This window comes from Coregonus lavaretus, assembly GCF_964263955.1.
Source record: "Coregonus lavaretus genome assembly, chromosome: 22".
NCBI lineage: Eukaryota > Metazoa > Chordata > Actinopteri > Salmoniformes > Salmonidae > Coregonus > Coregonus lavaretus.
Genome location: NC_140009.1, coordinates 39,729,070 through 39,741,733, shown reverse-complemented (window position 1 = coordinate 39,741,733; position 12,664 = coordinate 39,729,070). Strand labels below are relative to the sequence as shown.

The window sequence follows — 12,664 nt, the reverse complement described above, 5'->3', positions numbered from 1 at the left end:
TGTGTGTGTGTGCACTGCATGCGTGCATTCATGTGTACAGTATGTACCTGTAAATAATAATGTATACAGTTGTGTTGTGTACATCTGCATGTGCATTAGGAGTCTCCGTATGTGTATGTGAGTACATGCATGAATGTGGAAGTGACTCCACCCTGGAGCAATGTACCGAATTTGCTGTAGAACCTCCTGTGGGGCTGGGGGGAAGCCCATGCAGGCTGTGTAATGGCAGAAGGAGAGCAGAACTGGGTGAGCGTCACAACGGCCCATAGCCTCTCCATCTTCTCCCTCTCAAAAGACTCCATTGTTCCCTGTGTGGAGGGAGAGAGCAGAGCTAAAGGGGGATGAAGCCGGCGGACTGGGGGCGGCTGGGGCAGTGGGTTTTGGGTTTTGGGACGCTGCCTAAAACTACATGGAGGAGAGTGCAAGACACAGGCCAGCTCTGTGTGCCTCACAGCTCACTGTTGGAGCGCTGCCCAGGGTTAGCAGTGCCGTACGAAAAACTCCACAACACAACATGAAAAACACACCTAACCGTCAGAGAACCACCCTGGGTGGCGAGAGCTAACGGACTCAGCAGTCTCAGGCAGTCCATACAGGACCGCATTTGGCCGTAGTTGGTCTTGATTCAGGGGTGTGGTCATTTTGTGCATTACCTGACTGGACCAATCAGCTTTCGCTGCAGACTTCTACCCCTGTGCATGCTGGGTAGTGGTGTGTGCTGCTTTTACACTAAAGATTGTGTGGAAACAGTTTGGTGTAAAAAGCACAGTGTTATGAGTAAATTAATTACTTGCTGTGTCACCAGCTCTTGTTTGGCTTGTCGAGATTTTGGGGACAATTACTTGGGAATTTGTTGACTTTAGACAGTGTCATGGAAACTTAATTTGATAAGCAACAGCCCAAAAACAATGGAGCAACAAAGACAATACAACGTCTGAATTCTACCATCACCCATAAAAATAAAAACATGTCACAAGCCAGTGTATATTTGTGGAGTGTTTTCACTTGTTTATTGAAACAGTATGAACAAAAACACTGCAATTAAATAAAAGAAAAAATCTGACAGTAAAATGAAAAACCTAGATCTGATAATATGGAGCAAAAGCGGAAACAAACGTCGTTGCAAACAGTTGCAGTGTCTAAAGCGGAGTCATTAAACAATTATCATCACTCATTCAGTGCAATTATTAACTGAGTTCTTAAAGCAAGCGGAGCTAAGCTGAGACTGAATAATTTTTACACCCATTAATGTCCACTAACGATTATGAAGAAAATGTAGACATTGCTGCCTAAAACTGTGCACCTAAAACTGGGTGCAACCATGGAAGTCAAAACATCCTTTGCATGCATTCAGGGGGGAACTTGTATTTAAAGATTGTGTGTGTTTGCTTGGTATACTCTATCCCAACTAAAGTAAGCAGAAGTACAGTAAATACATTGTAAAGGACAACGCTACCAGAATGGGGGCTTTTGTGAAAACCTGAAGTCGTCAAAGCTGTCCTATTGGAATGGGGGGCAGTTAAAGTACAGTCAATTCACATTAATGCACTCCAAAAGTCAAATCTCCAAACTATCCAGGGAATACCAGAGACAGTGGCACAAACCCTTCTGCAAAATTTCACGGATATGTATTACGTTTTTATATGTCACTGTTAAAGCTGGCAGAATGTCACGTTACACTTGCAAATGAGGCGTCTTTTCATTAGCCCCTCACTAACCCTCAGAACATGAGCACAATGTCGAAACAACTTCTGCAAACAGTGCTTCATACAGTTGTTGAACATTTTGGTAGCTAGGGACTCATTGGCTAGGTGTTAAGGTGAGAAAATACTATGTGGATGTGGTTCAGTTGGGTCCATTGGCCACAATTGCCTATGGCTGCTTTGCAATGTTCCATTAACTGAATGCTATAATGAGCAACTGCAACATATAATCAAGTTATAACTGTAGTCCCTTTGCATGGTATATACACCCTATTAAATTCACAACATTCTCTCCCGCCTTTTTTCTTCTGTATTCACCTTTTTATTTTTATTTTGTATGTTTCTTTGTGTCGTGTGTTTAGGTCCTCTTCACCAACTCAAATGCAAATCGGAATGAATGTACACACCACTGCATAAGAGAGAGCGTTTTCTACCACAAGTTAGATAATCCCTTACTTTCTTTATTTTTACAAACACAAAAATCCTGAAATTCACTGTGACATCCTGTGGGTCACGGTCAACCCCCCCCCCCCCCCCCCCGTTTGGTTATTGGTGTGGAGGGTTGCTGTGTGGTTGGGCGCAGGACCATTGATATCAATGGCCCTGTCTGGGGGTTGGGGGAGAAGAGGGGAAGTGGGCAAACATCCTCCCCCTCCTTTTGGCAACAGTCCAAGTGCTGGTAGCATGCTTGTTTAATGACAGGAAATTACGTAGTTCAGCAGTTCAGAATTGCCAGAACTTTTTGGGGACTTCCTGTCTTGCAGCCTTTCTCCTCAGGGGCTGAGGGATGAAGAGAGAAGGAGAAAGAGAGTGTAAGACACACAGGCCAACACATACACACACAAAACAAAATCTGGTAATGGCTCATAAAAATTTCAGTTGATGATTGAAAAAGATGGTTTGGAAAAATAATATCTAAAAAGTTGCTTGGTTTAGGATTTTAAAGATAACACAGCACATGGAGAACATTAACTTTAGTAGATTTTTCATGAAATGTCATAATTCGTAGGGGGAGTCACCATTGACCCCAAAATGAGGAAATAAAAACATGGGTGATTGTAATTTAGTTAATTCAAAAGTCACACATATACAGGAGGTTATCTTAGTTATGGACACTACAGACATTCGGCTTGTATAAGGATATAGTTTGTTTTGAATGGTTTTAAGGAGAAACATACTTTAAATAACGGTTTAGGTCAAATTGGAACAATTAAAAAATCTAAAGCGTTTCAAAATGGACCAACGACAAATCTCCTTGAATTAGTTATCAGGATAACACATTCAAGATGACAGCCTTGAGTTGCTACTCCGCTTCGAACCATTAAGCCATTGAGACAGGAAGCATAATCAACCGGAACTGATGATGTAAAGTCAAACAGCTGGGAAAGCATTTGTCAAATGGACCCACTAAGTCCATACATGAGCCTTTTGACCGAAATTGAAGCGCGAATAGAGCCACTTCTTTCACTGAATGAACAATGCCTGATGGCTCATTGGCCCATGAGTGGATGTCTCAGAGAGCAGTAGCAACCAACAGCCTGTCGATCGGCGACGGACAGACACATAACAAACAATGCATCCCAAATGGCACCTATTCCCCTTTAAAGTACACTACTTTTGACCAAAGCCCTATGGGCCCTGATCAAAAGTAGTGCACTATAAAGGGAATAGGGTCCTCTTATTTTCCTTTGTTATGTGTCAGTGACTTTGAACCACAGAGAGTCGTAGAGTTAAGATGATTAACTGGGAAAATAATCAAAGAGAAAATTACAGAAACCAAGATGCTCTCTTTTGTGTCAGCCTTTTTCTTAGCAGCAGCAGCCCTATGGCATAAAAAACGTTCCCTGTTAGCAGGCAAGCACATCCCCAAACATGACAGTATTCTCAGAGGAAACATTTGAAACATTTATAAATAAAACTTCCTTTTTAAAGGAATACGGACACTTCTATTTGAATCTATGATTCAAATGTGTTATGTTCAGAGGACCAGTTATGGTTGAAAAGTGATGCAGGTTGTCTTATCTATTAAAACACGTGCTTGGTAACACCCACTTCACCATAGTAGTTCGGGATTTTGGCAATGAAGCCCTTTATCTACTTCCCCAGAGTCAGATGAACTTGTGGATAGCAAACAGTGGTGGCTACTGAGGGCAGGACGGCTCATAATAATGGCTGGAATGGCGCGAATGGAATCGCATCAAACACATGGAAACCATATATTTGATACCATTCCACTAATTCCGCTCCAGCCGTTACCACGAGCCCCTCCTCCCCAATTCAGGTGCCACCAACCTCCTGTGATAGCAAATGTTATATCTCTGTGTCCAGTATGATGGATGCTAACTGATCCCAAAGACTTTCAGTGTTTTCGCTAAGCTAGTTAGCATTGGCTTGCTAAACTACCTTTAACTATCCTCATACTGGATGCAGAGTTAATTTTAAAAATGGTATCCATGAGTTAATCTGACTCTGGTGAAGTAGAGAAAGGGCTTCATTGCCAAAATCCCAAACTAACCCTTTAAAGTACATGCATAAGTTGTGAAAATGAGAGTATTGTGCATGGTTTTATACAGTAGTAGCTTCACGCTTCTACAGCATGCTTAGTCCACTACTAAGATCACAACAAGGCAAACAGGACATGCAGAGTGCGTGTGTGTGCGTGCGTACATGTGCATATGAGCATGTGTGTGTATCCATAGAAATAGAGTGACCAATTCTAGTTCAATTGGTGTATCCCTTGGAGGTACTTACGAGTATTTGCCCATTCTCCTCACCAAGGCAATCACCACAGCGATGACAATGATCACTGCCACCAATGCGCCAATCACAATACCCACCACTTGTCCAGAGCCAGTGCTCTCTGTGGAAGGAACACAAAGACCGAGTTACCCCACCAGACTGACCTCGATAGGGAATCAACAACACGTTTGGTGAAAGAACAGGAAGGAAACAGAGAGAAGGAAAAAATGAATGGAAAGAGGGAAACAGAGCAAAGACAAAAAGTGAGACAATCAACTAAAAGGCAAGGATAGAAATGAAGAGACCAGGGGGCAGAGCAATCTCATGGTGTCTTGAGCTCTATATATCATTGCCCCTCTATTTGATTCCCGCCTATGGGAGCACAGACAGACTGTAGCATTGATATATTTGTAGCTGATATCTCCTATCCTTACCCTCAGGCTCCTCCACCACCAACTCCTCCTCAGCCTCTGCCGTGGTCTCGGCTTCGGGATACGCCGGGGCCAAGGTGGCGACAACAGGGGCCTCCGTTGTGGCCGCCTCCTGCTCGGCAGCCTCAGTGGTGGAGGCAGGGGCTTCGGTCTCCACGGGAGCGGTCTCCGTCACCTCAGAGGCAGCCTCATTGGCCTCGGTAGCGACAGGATTTTCGGTGGCAGGGGCTTCCGCTATGACCTCCTCGGCCGCAGTCTTGGGTTCAGCCGTGGGGGCGTCGGTGGCGGCTTCTTCTTTGAGGGCCTCGGTGGCAGCAGGGGTATCTGACACCCAGTCTAATGGTGTCACCAGTGTGCCTGAGGGGCAGCAAAGAGAGGTCAGAGGCTGGTAGAGGCAAATTAACAATATTCACACACGCTGAAGAGAAGGGCTACCACTTGTGATTGGATACATGACAATTGAGGTGAATTACTTTTTGAACACGACCATAAACTTTACTCTCTGTCATTTCGCAATCGTTTTGAAATGTATTCGCTGGAAAGCGGGGACAACAGTTGGAAAGTCCCTCAGTGCAAGGACATTGTGGGAAAACTAAAGAAAAAACGACGTAAATATGAACACTCTTCCTTGACATCTATTTTTCCTCTCCCAGCCCATGGCTTGACTCATCAGTAGCAGTGAGAACATGGCTGCCACACCCCATGACTGAACAAATGTTGGTCCTCCCTCCTCCCTTGTCCCATCCAACCTGCCCCTCTCCGTCCTGTCTTGGGCCGTGTTTGCGCACGTGCATGCCTCATCCGCTGCCTCATTTCCTGTTCATGGAGTCTCCGCCATAACAGCCCCTGGATGGGGATGGCAGGAAGTCAGCATATGAGGCCATACCATTAAAACATAGTCACTAAGAGGGGAAAGCAACAATGGACAATTCAGCTGGGTGTTTAACAGAGAAAATGGCATCCAAATTACTTGGATGTGTTGGAATTTGTTGTTCGTGAAATTACCAGAGAGACCAAAGATCTACATGGATCTCAACCTCAAAACATCCTCTCATCTGGCCATTTTTGGATGGCAATAAGAGTTGGAAAGGAAGCTCTTTGAGTTCAGTGGGCTGTCTTTTTTTAATCCTTATTTTACCAGGTAAATTGACAGGGGAGAGGAGAGGGGATGAATGAGCCAATTGGAAGCTGGGGATGATTAGGTGGCCATGATGGTATGAGGGCCAGATTGGGAATTTAGCCAGGACACCGGGGTTAACACCCCTACTCTTACGATAAGTGCCATGGGATCTTTAGTGACCACAGATCTTTAGTGATCTTTAGTGGGACGTTAAAAGGACACCCTTTTAACGTCCCATCCAAAAGACGGCACCCTACACAGGGCAATGTCCCCAATCACTGCCCTGGGGCATTGGGATATTTTTTGGGACCAGAGGAAAGAGCGCCTCCTACTGGTCATCCAAAACCACTTTCAGCAGCATCTGGTCTCCCATCCAGGAACCAACCCTGCTTAGCTTCAGAGGCAAGCCAGCAGTGGGATGCAGGGTGGTATGCTGCTGTCAATGCTTGAAGAGAAATGTACCATCATCTATCCTATAATTGTATGAAACCCTCTTGTAATAAGAATAGTCTCTTTGATCAAAGGGTTGGACCGCAAAGTACAAGCTGAGTGAGACCTTACTGTTGTGCTCTACAACCCAAGTCCTATCTGTGCCTGTTTGAAATATTCCCCTCCACACCACAACTGAAAGCTTTGCTTGGACAGCGCAGCATCGAAATTAAGAAGTAGAAGTCCATTTTAGTGAAGGACTGAAATTATGGTTAACTTGCAAACTGGCAACATGTTCTTTTGCAATCGCTCCTTTTTCCTGAAAGTACTCTTTGCCCTTTCGAATATGCAGTTCAAAACTTCTCCCAACTCCAGAAATAAGACACTGAGCGATCTGTCTAAACTTAGAACCTGACATCATTTCTTCGTCATTTTCCCCGATTGTTCGAGACCGTTCATAATAGAGAATGCTTTACGAGATAAAAAATAACATTGACTAGCTGACTCCCTCTCTCTCTAGTTGTCCCAGACCCATTATTCTTAGTTCCCTATTTGCTCAAACGTTCATTAGCAACAAGCAGGTTTAAATATAACAAAACATTTGTTCTCCAACGACGGATCGTGAAGCGCTTGAAACTGCAACGTTTCTGTTTGCTTGGAATGTCTGTGATGATAAAGTGCCCATGCTCGAGTGAGAATGTCCTTGCGCTATACGTATTCATGTCCCCCCACCCCCCTCCGCTAACAATTGCTTCATTATGTCTGCTGTGCTCACAATTAGCTCTAAGTACTATTTCCTTTCCACTGTGCTGGCTAATACAGATGCGCTAGTGAGGAAGAGAACACAACCACTTTCTACATCTCTCTCCCACCATACGTTTCTCTCCATCCCTCTCTACCACTCTTTCTCCCTATCTTCTCTCTGCCCCGCCTCACCCCATGAATTAAGTTGTCCTGATAAACGTTTTGGGAATGCTGTAGCTCAGCAAGAGGAGAGTGATGTAAAAGGGTGGAGGGAAACCGAAAGGGAACGGTATGTTTCTTACTTAAAGAGGGGAGAGCCCAGCGGCAGCCCCTCCCGTTTATTCGCTCTCACACTCTCCCTATTTTGTGAACAGGGGCCTAGTCCCATAGTCTGTCTCTGATTTAATGTCCCATGATAGCCTGACCTCAGAGCAGATGTGTGTATGTGCATGTGTGAGTGCGTGCGTGCATGCTTGAGTTTGAGTGTGTGTGTTTGAGTGTGTGTGTCATCAGCTCGCTTAACCACCGCTGCGCATTAAAAGTCTTTCTTAATGACCCTGCTTAAAAATTTCTCTCAAACAAGCTCTTTGGGGAGAAGGGGGAGGGGCATAAAAGGCAGGCAGGCAAAGGGGCGAGAGTGAAAAGTGAGAGAGTGAGAGAATACAGGAAAGGGCCGGGAGAAGTGGTGGGGCCCGTTTGGGGTGGGGATCCTGCCTGTCGGACAGTAATGGCATCGTGAGAGAGAAAGACAGAGAGGGGGAGAGAGAGAGAGGGGGAGAGAGCGAGGGAGGGAGCAGGACACATCCATCACCATCACAATCAGCTGCCATTGAGGCTCCCTTGTGTGTGCATGTGAGTGTGTGTGTAAATCTGTGCTAAGCTGTCTGTAGACAGGAAGGGCCCATCTCCAGACGTGTGAGGGAGTGTGTGTCTGTTGTGGCCCCCGGAGCCCAAGAATGTTGTTCCTTAGCTGGGGAGGGAGGTATCTGCCCATCCCATCTCATCACGGTATGGCACCGCGCAGCACAGCTAGCCTCCCACGCTAGATGTAGGAGTCGCGCATAAATACATAGCACCGTAACTCGCTGCCTGGCACTTTGAGTTGAGTGGAAGGTCCGATAGCCAGAGTGGAATATTCCAACTGGCTCTTATCTTAGACACAATAGTGTCCACATACAGGCCGCGTTTATTTTCCCATGAGTGGAGATACAGGACATTAAACATTCCGCTTCTGGACAACATCACTGAGGCCACCAATGGCACAATACGTATATTTGAAGCCACGGGCCTATATCAAATGAACTTGAACAATATATCAGGCAAATAATATACATCATCAATAACAGACTTTTGTGAAATATCGAGTCATCACAAGAAATACACAGTTTATTAGGTACACCACCCCGTTCACAAAAATTGTTCGCTCCTACAGACAGTGAGTCACGTGGCCTTGGCTTGCTATATAAAGCAGGCAAACAGGCTTCGAGACATTCAGTTACAGTTCGATTGACCGTTACAATGGGCAAAACAAGTGACCTAAGCGACTTTGAGCGTGGTAGGATCGTCGGTGCCAGACGCGCAGGTTCCAGTATCTCAGAAACGGCCAGCCTCCTGGGCTTTTCATGCACGACAATGTCCAGGATTTACAGAGAATGGTGCAGTACAACAGTGGTGTGTAGAACGGCATCTCGGAATGCAAAACTCGTCGGTCCTTGTCACGGATGGGCTATTTCAGCAGACGACCACACCGGGTTCTACTCCTATCACCTAAAAACAAGAAGAAGCGGCTCCAATGGGAATACAATCACCAACACTGGACAACGCCTGGTCCAACACATCCTGGTTCCTGTTGCATCATGCTGATGGCAGAGTCAGGATTTGGCGTAAGCAGCATGAGTCTTTTGCCCCATCCTGCTTGGGGTCAACTGTACAGGCTGATGGCGGTGGTGTAACGGTTTGGGGAATGTTTTCCTGGAACACGTTAGGTCCCTTGAGCAACGTTTCAACGCCACACCTTGTAGAATCCATGCCACGAAGAATTCAGGCTGTTCTGGAGGCAAAGTGGGGTCCGACCCGGTACTAGATGGGTGTACCTAATAAACTGGTATAGAGTGTATAGAGATAAATATATCCTGTCAAACTCATCAATCTATTATTGATTACATTTTGGCAGTATATTAAGTTAACTTTTCCCTCCTTTTCCACCTCTGCTGGACAATACAGCAAAAATGAATTGAGATGACTTAAATGGAGCCACAATAAATATATCAGGGAACTTTAGTAAGATATCAAGTGAAAACATCAAATGATTCTCAGTCCACTGTTGTATACGTTTCTATGAAGCCCTGTGGGTCTTTTCTTCTTTGCTCCGTGTCTGGCCCTTTGGAGTAGGTGCTAGAGACGTGAGACATTCATGTTCATGCTGACAGTGAAGACACACAAACCCTTGGCTCAGCCATGTTGTGGGAGTGCCCCCTTGGTCTAATGGCAGGGCTGAATTACCCTCTCTGTCAGTGCCTGCCACACCAACCCTACAACTACGTCTGGGGCTACCTCATTCGCGAGCTAAAATGGCCTTCGCCAGGGCCGACTCAAATAGATGTTTGTTTTCTCACCGCACAGATTCTGCTTTACAGAGGTAGGCTTACAACTTTCAACTTTACATTTTGGATGGCAAAAAACAAGAGACGTAAGCGATGCTTTCCTGAGTTGATTTTACAGTGCGCGCCTCATATTCGGCGTATGAGCGCACACTTGAGTCACTTTACAAGCTGGCACGGACAGAGGGCATTGACCCGTGTCTGCAGCCAGATGTGCTGGATGGAGTCTTTCAAAGGCAAGTGGCTCAGACAAAGCTCATTATGAGCTGGGAGGGGTGTCGGCGAGGAATGCAGGGGAGTCAAGCATCAACAGGCTCTGTTCGGAGCGCGTGCAGGTTGTTATATATATATTTTTTATTAGATATTTTTTTTTGTCAGGGTGTGGAGCAGAGAGGAGAAGCTCGAGGAGTTAACGTTCTTACAAACAGGCCTTCGTTGGAAAGGGGCGCGTCTGGTCGGTAAAGGTTGCCGTTTAAAAATAAACCCCACCAACTTCCTCCCGCCCCTAGACTCATCAACCGGGAGTAGGGGGAACAGTATCAGGGGGCGGCTGGAGTGAGGGGTGAGGGGGCCTGTAAAGCTTGATACCCTGCCAAAGATGGGTAAATGTGGAGGGGGCGGTGGGTCCTGGCAGTCTAACAACACGCGGTAGGGGTGGGGCAGCGGCAGCAGCCCTCACTGTTAAGCCCTCACGTAGCCGGGTGTTCTCTCTCCCGGTCCCATCCATATGACAGTCTTAAATATAGAGCTACCCTCTATTAATACCCACACGCAAACCAGCCCTGCCCTGCTGCACTCTGTCTCTGCCCCCTCCTCTCCTTCCCTCCCTCCCCATTGGGAAAAGCTTTCCTACCCAGGACTGGCGAGGGAGAGTGGGAAAGGGAGAGAGATGGAGAGGGATTAGCTTTCCGATCAACGTGTACAGTGTGTATCTTTGGCAAGTCGGACCCGAGCACTATTTGGTAACCTTCCAAAGGATATTCCTTTTTCATCCTGCCGGCAGCCAAGAACTCATGTGCACGAGGCACAAGACCTAGCACCATTACATCACATTCCCCCTTGTCTCCAAATCAAACTTTTCCTCCTGCCAGAGGCTTTGGGAGGGGGGGGGGGTTAGAATCGACACAGACTGTCCACCCAGTCGCCCCTCTTCATTACATTGACACCCTCAGCCAAAGCTTCTTTTTCCATCCAGGATGAGCCAAAGCAATTCACTGCTAAATGAACTTATACCTAGAGGAGAATCTAGAAGAGAATACAAGAGTCCTATACCATAGCCGAACACATTTTTAAAGACTACTGTGACGAATAAAATAAAACACACATCAAACAAACCAAAGAAAACGCGTGTACGCTCTTCCGAGAGTGGAACTTTTGAACTAAGGACAAAGAACTAAGAGCAGCCCCGAGATTCAAATTCAGGACGCGGCAGGATACAAGCCAAACAGACAAAGGGTGTGTGAATATGAGAAGAGAGGTGTGGTGTGTGTGTGAGTAAGTGTGAGAGCCAGACAGAGAGAACACGGTGTGCTAGGAGGGCTCGAGCCCTGGATGTTGACTTACTTGCGTGTGCGACGGCACAGAAGGGGCCGACCAGGCCCAGCAAGAGCAGCAGCTGAACTTTGATCATGGTGACAAGTAGTCTTCTCCTTCGGTCAACGGCGTACAGAGGCCACCAGGGCAAAGAGCAACACTAGACCCTATCACACACAGCACCACCCGCACTGGAGTCTCAAGGGAGGTAGCAAAAAATATAAAAAAGGTATTGAGGAAAAAGTTTCAGAAAAAGTCCCAGGGAACTTGTTGCGGTTGTAGATACAGACTTTGGCCGTCAGCGGCGGCGAAGGCAGACGGCTTCGGAGGCTGAGGGAGAAAGGCGTGGAGCGCTCAAGGGATGTCAACAGGGCAGAAGAAGAGAGAGAGAGGAGGTCTGGCTGCTTGGTAGAATGGAGAGAGACAGGCACAGGGCAAGGGAGAGAGAGAGAGTGTGAGTGTGTCGGCAGTGGAGGTGGGGTGCTGGTGCTGGTGGGGTGTGTGATGGGGAGGGAGGGAGGGGGGGCTGAGCAGTGTAAGGTGGTCTCAGCCCTGGTCCTGCCTCCCTACTTGAACAGGCCAGTCCCGAGTGAGCCCCACTCTTCATGCAGTCCACCCCTCTCCAGTCCACCGTGAGGCTGCTGACTGCCTTGCAATACCAGCAGCACACACAGAAATACTGTATATACAAAAACATTTATACACACAAAGTAGACTCCACAAAAACGTATGCAATTTGTTGCATACAAATATACCCTCAAAACAAACACCTTCTATCCACACAAAACCTTTACAGTGAGTGGGGGAAAACATTCTAAACAATGTTTTTTGTTGTTCGAATTCTCCTTCATAAGCAATCCAATTGGATCAAATTACACCAGGAAATAAGTTATAATGTATTTAATCATCAGATTGTGATCTTAGGTTCAGCTAATGGTAAGTTTTCCCAATACACTTCCCATACATTTGACTAAAAGGAGTGCCCGTTAGTTCTATGGAGAAGTCTATAGGCATTACACTACTGTTTTAATAGATGTAAATGGATTAGGTTAACATACAGGCATTGTTGACAGAGAGTGGCCTCCACAGTAAATGCAGTTAGAACACTATGTGACTTTAACACATGGGTCATGGTGGTCCAAAGAGTTGACGAAAGTGCAAACATGCTCTAGTTTTGCACACTAGCGACATCTGTTGGAGAAAAAGCAGCATGGTGTGTAAAGTTTAGGAAATAAGAGATACATTATTTGATTAGTTAATAGCTTGAGAGAGAGAGAGAGAGGGGGGGGGGAAGGAAGAAAATAAAAGGGAAAAAATGAAAGATGTATGTACCTGCAGCACCAAAGTAACTGTGTGTAACACATT

General features: G+C 46.1%; 1 protein-coding gene across 1 annotated transcript; it reads right to left on the bottom strand.

The window, feature by feature from the left end:
- Positions 1-982: 982 nt before the first annotated feature.
- LOC311149784 (uncharacterized protein) lies at positions 983-11,939 on the bottom strand. Its single transcript, XM_084187010.1, has 4 exons — positions 11,330-11,939; positions 4,877-5,230; positions 4,455-4,563; positions 983-2,483 (listed from the first exon to the last, which is right to left on the bottom strand). Exons 1-4 carry the CDS (start codon positions 11,394-11,396, stop codon positions 2,477-2,479), a joined length of 537 nt encoding a protein of 178 aa, XP_084043136.1. The 5' UTR covers positions 11,397-11,939; the 3' UTR covers positions 983-2,476.
- Positions 11,940-12,664: the final 725 nt, after the last annotated feature.

Bases quoted from the DNA above. Each gene is read 5' to 3' on its own strand.
- LOC311149784 (XM_084187010.1), bottom strand. From the start codon at position 11,396: ATGATCAAAGTTCAGCTGCTGCTCTTGCTGGGCCTGGTCGGCCCCTTC. The intron at 5,231-11,329 runs GTAAGTCAACAT...GCTGCCCCTCAG, and splicing joins CTGTGCCGTCGCACACGCAA to GCACACTGGTGACACCATTA. The intron at 4,564-4,876 runs GTAAGGATAGGA...TTCCTTCCACAG, and splicing joins GGTGGTGGAGGAGCCTGAGG to AGAGCACTGGCTCTGGACAA.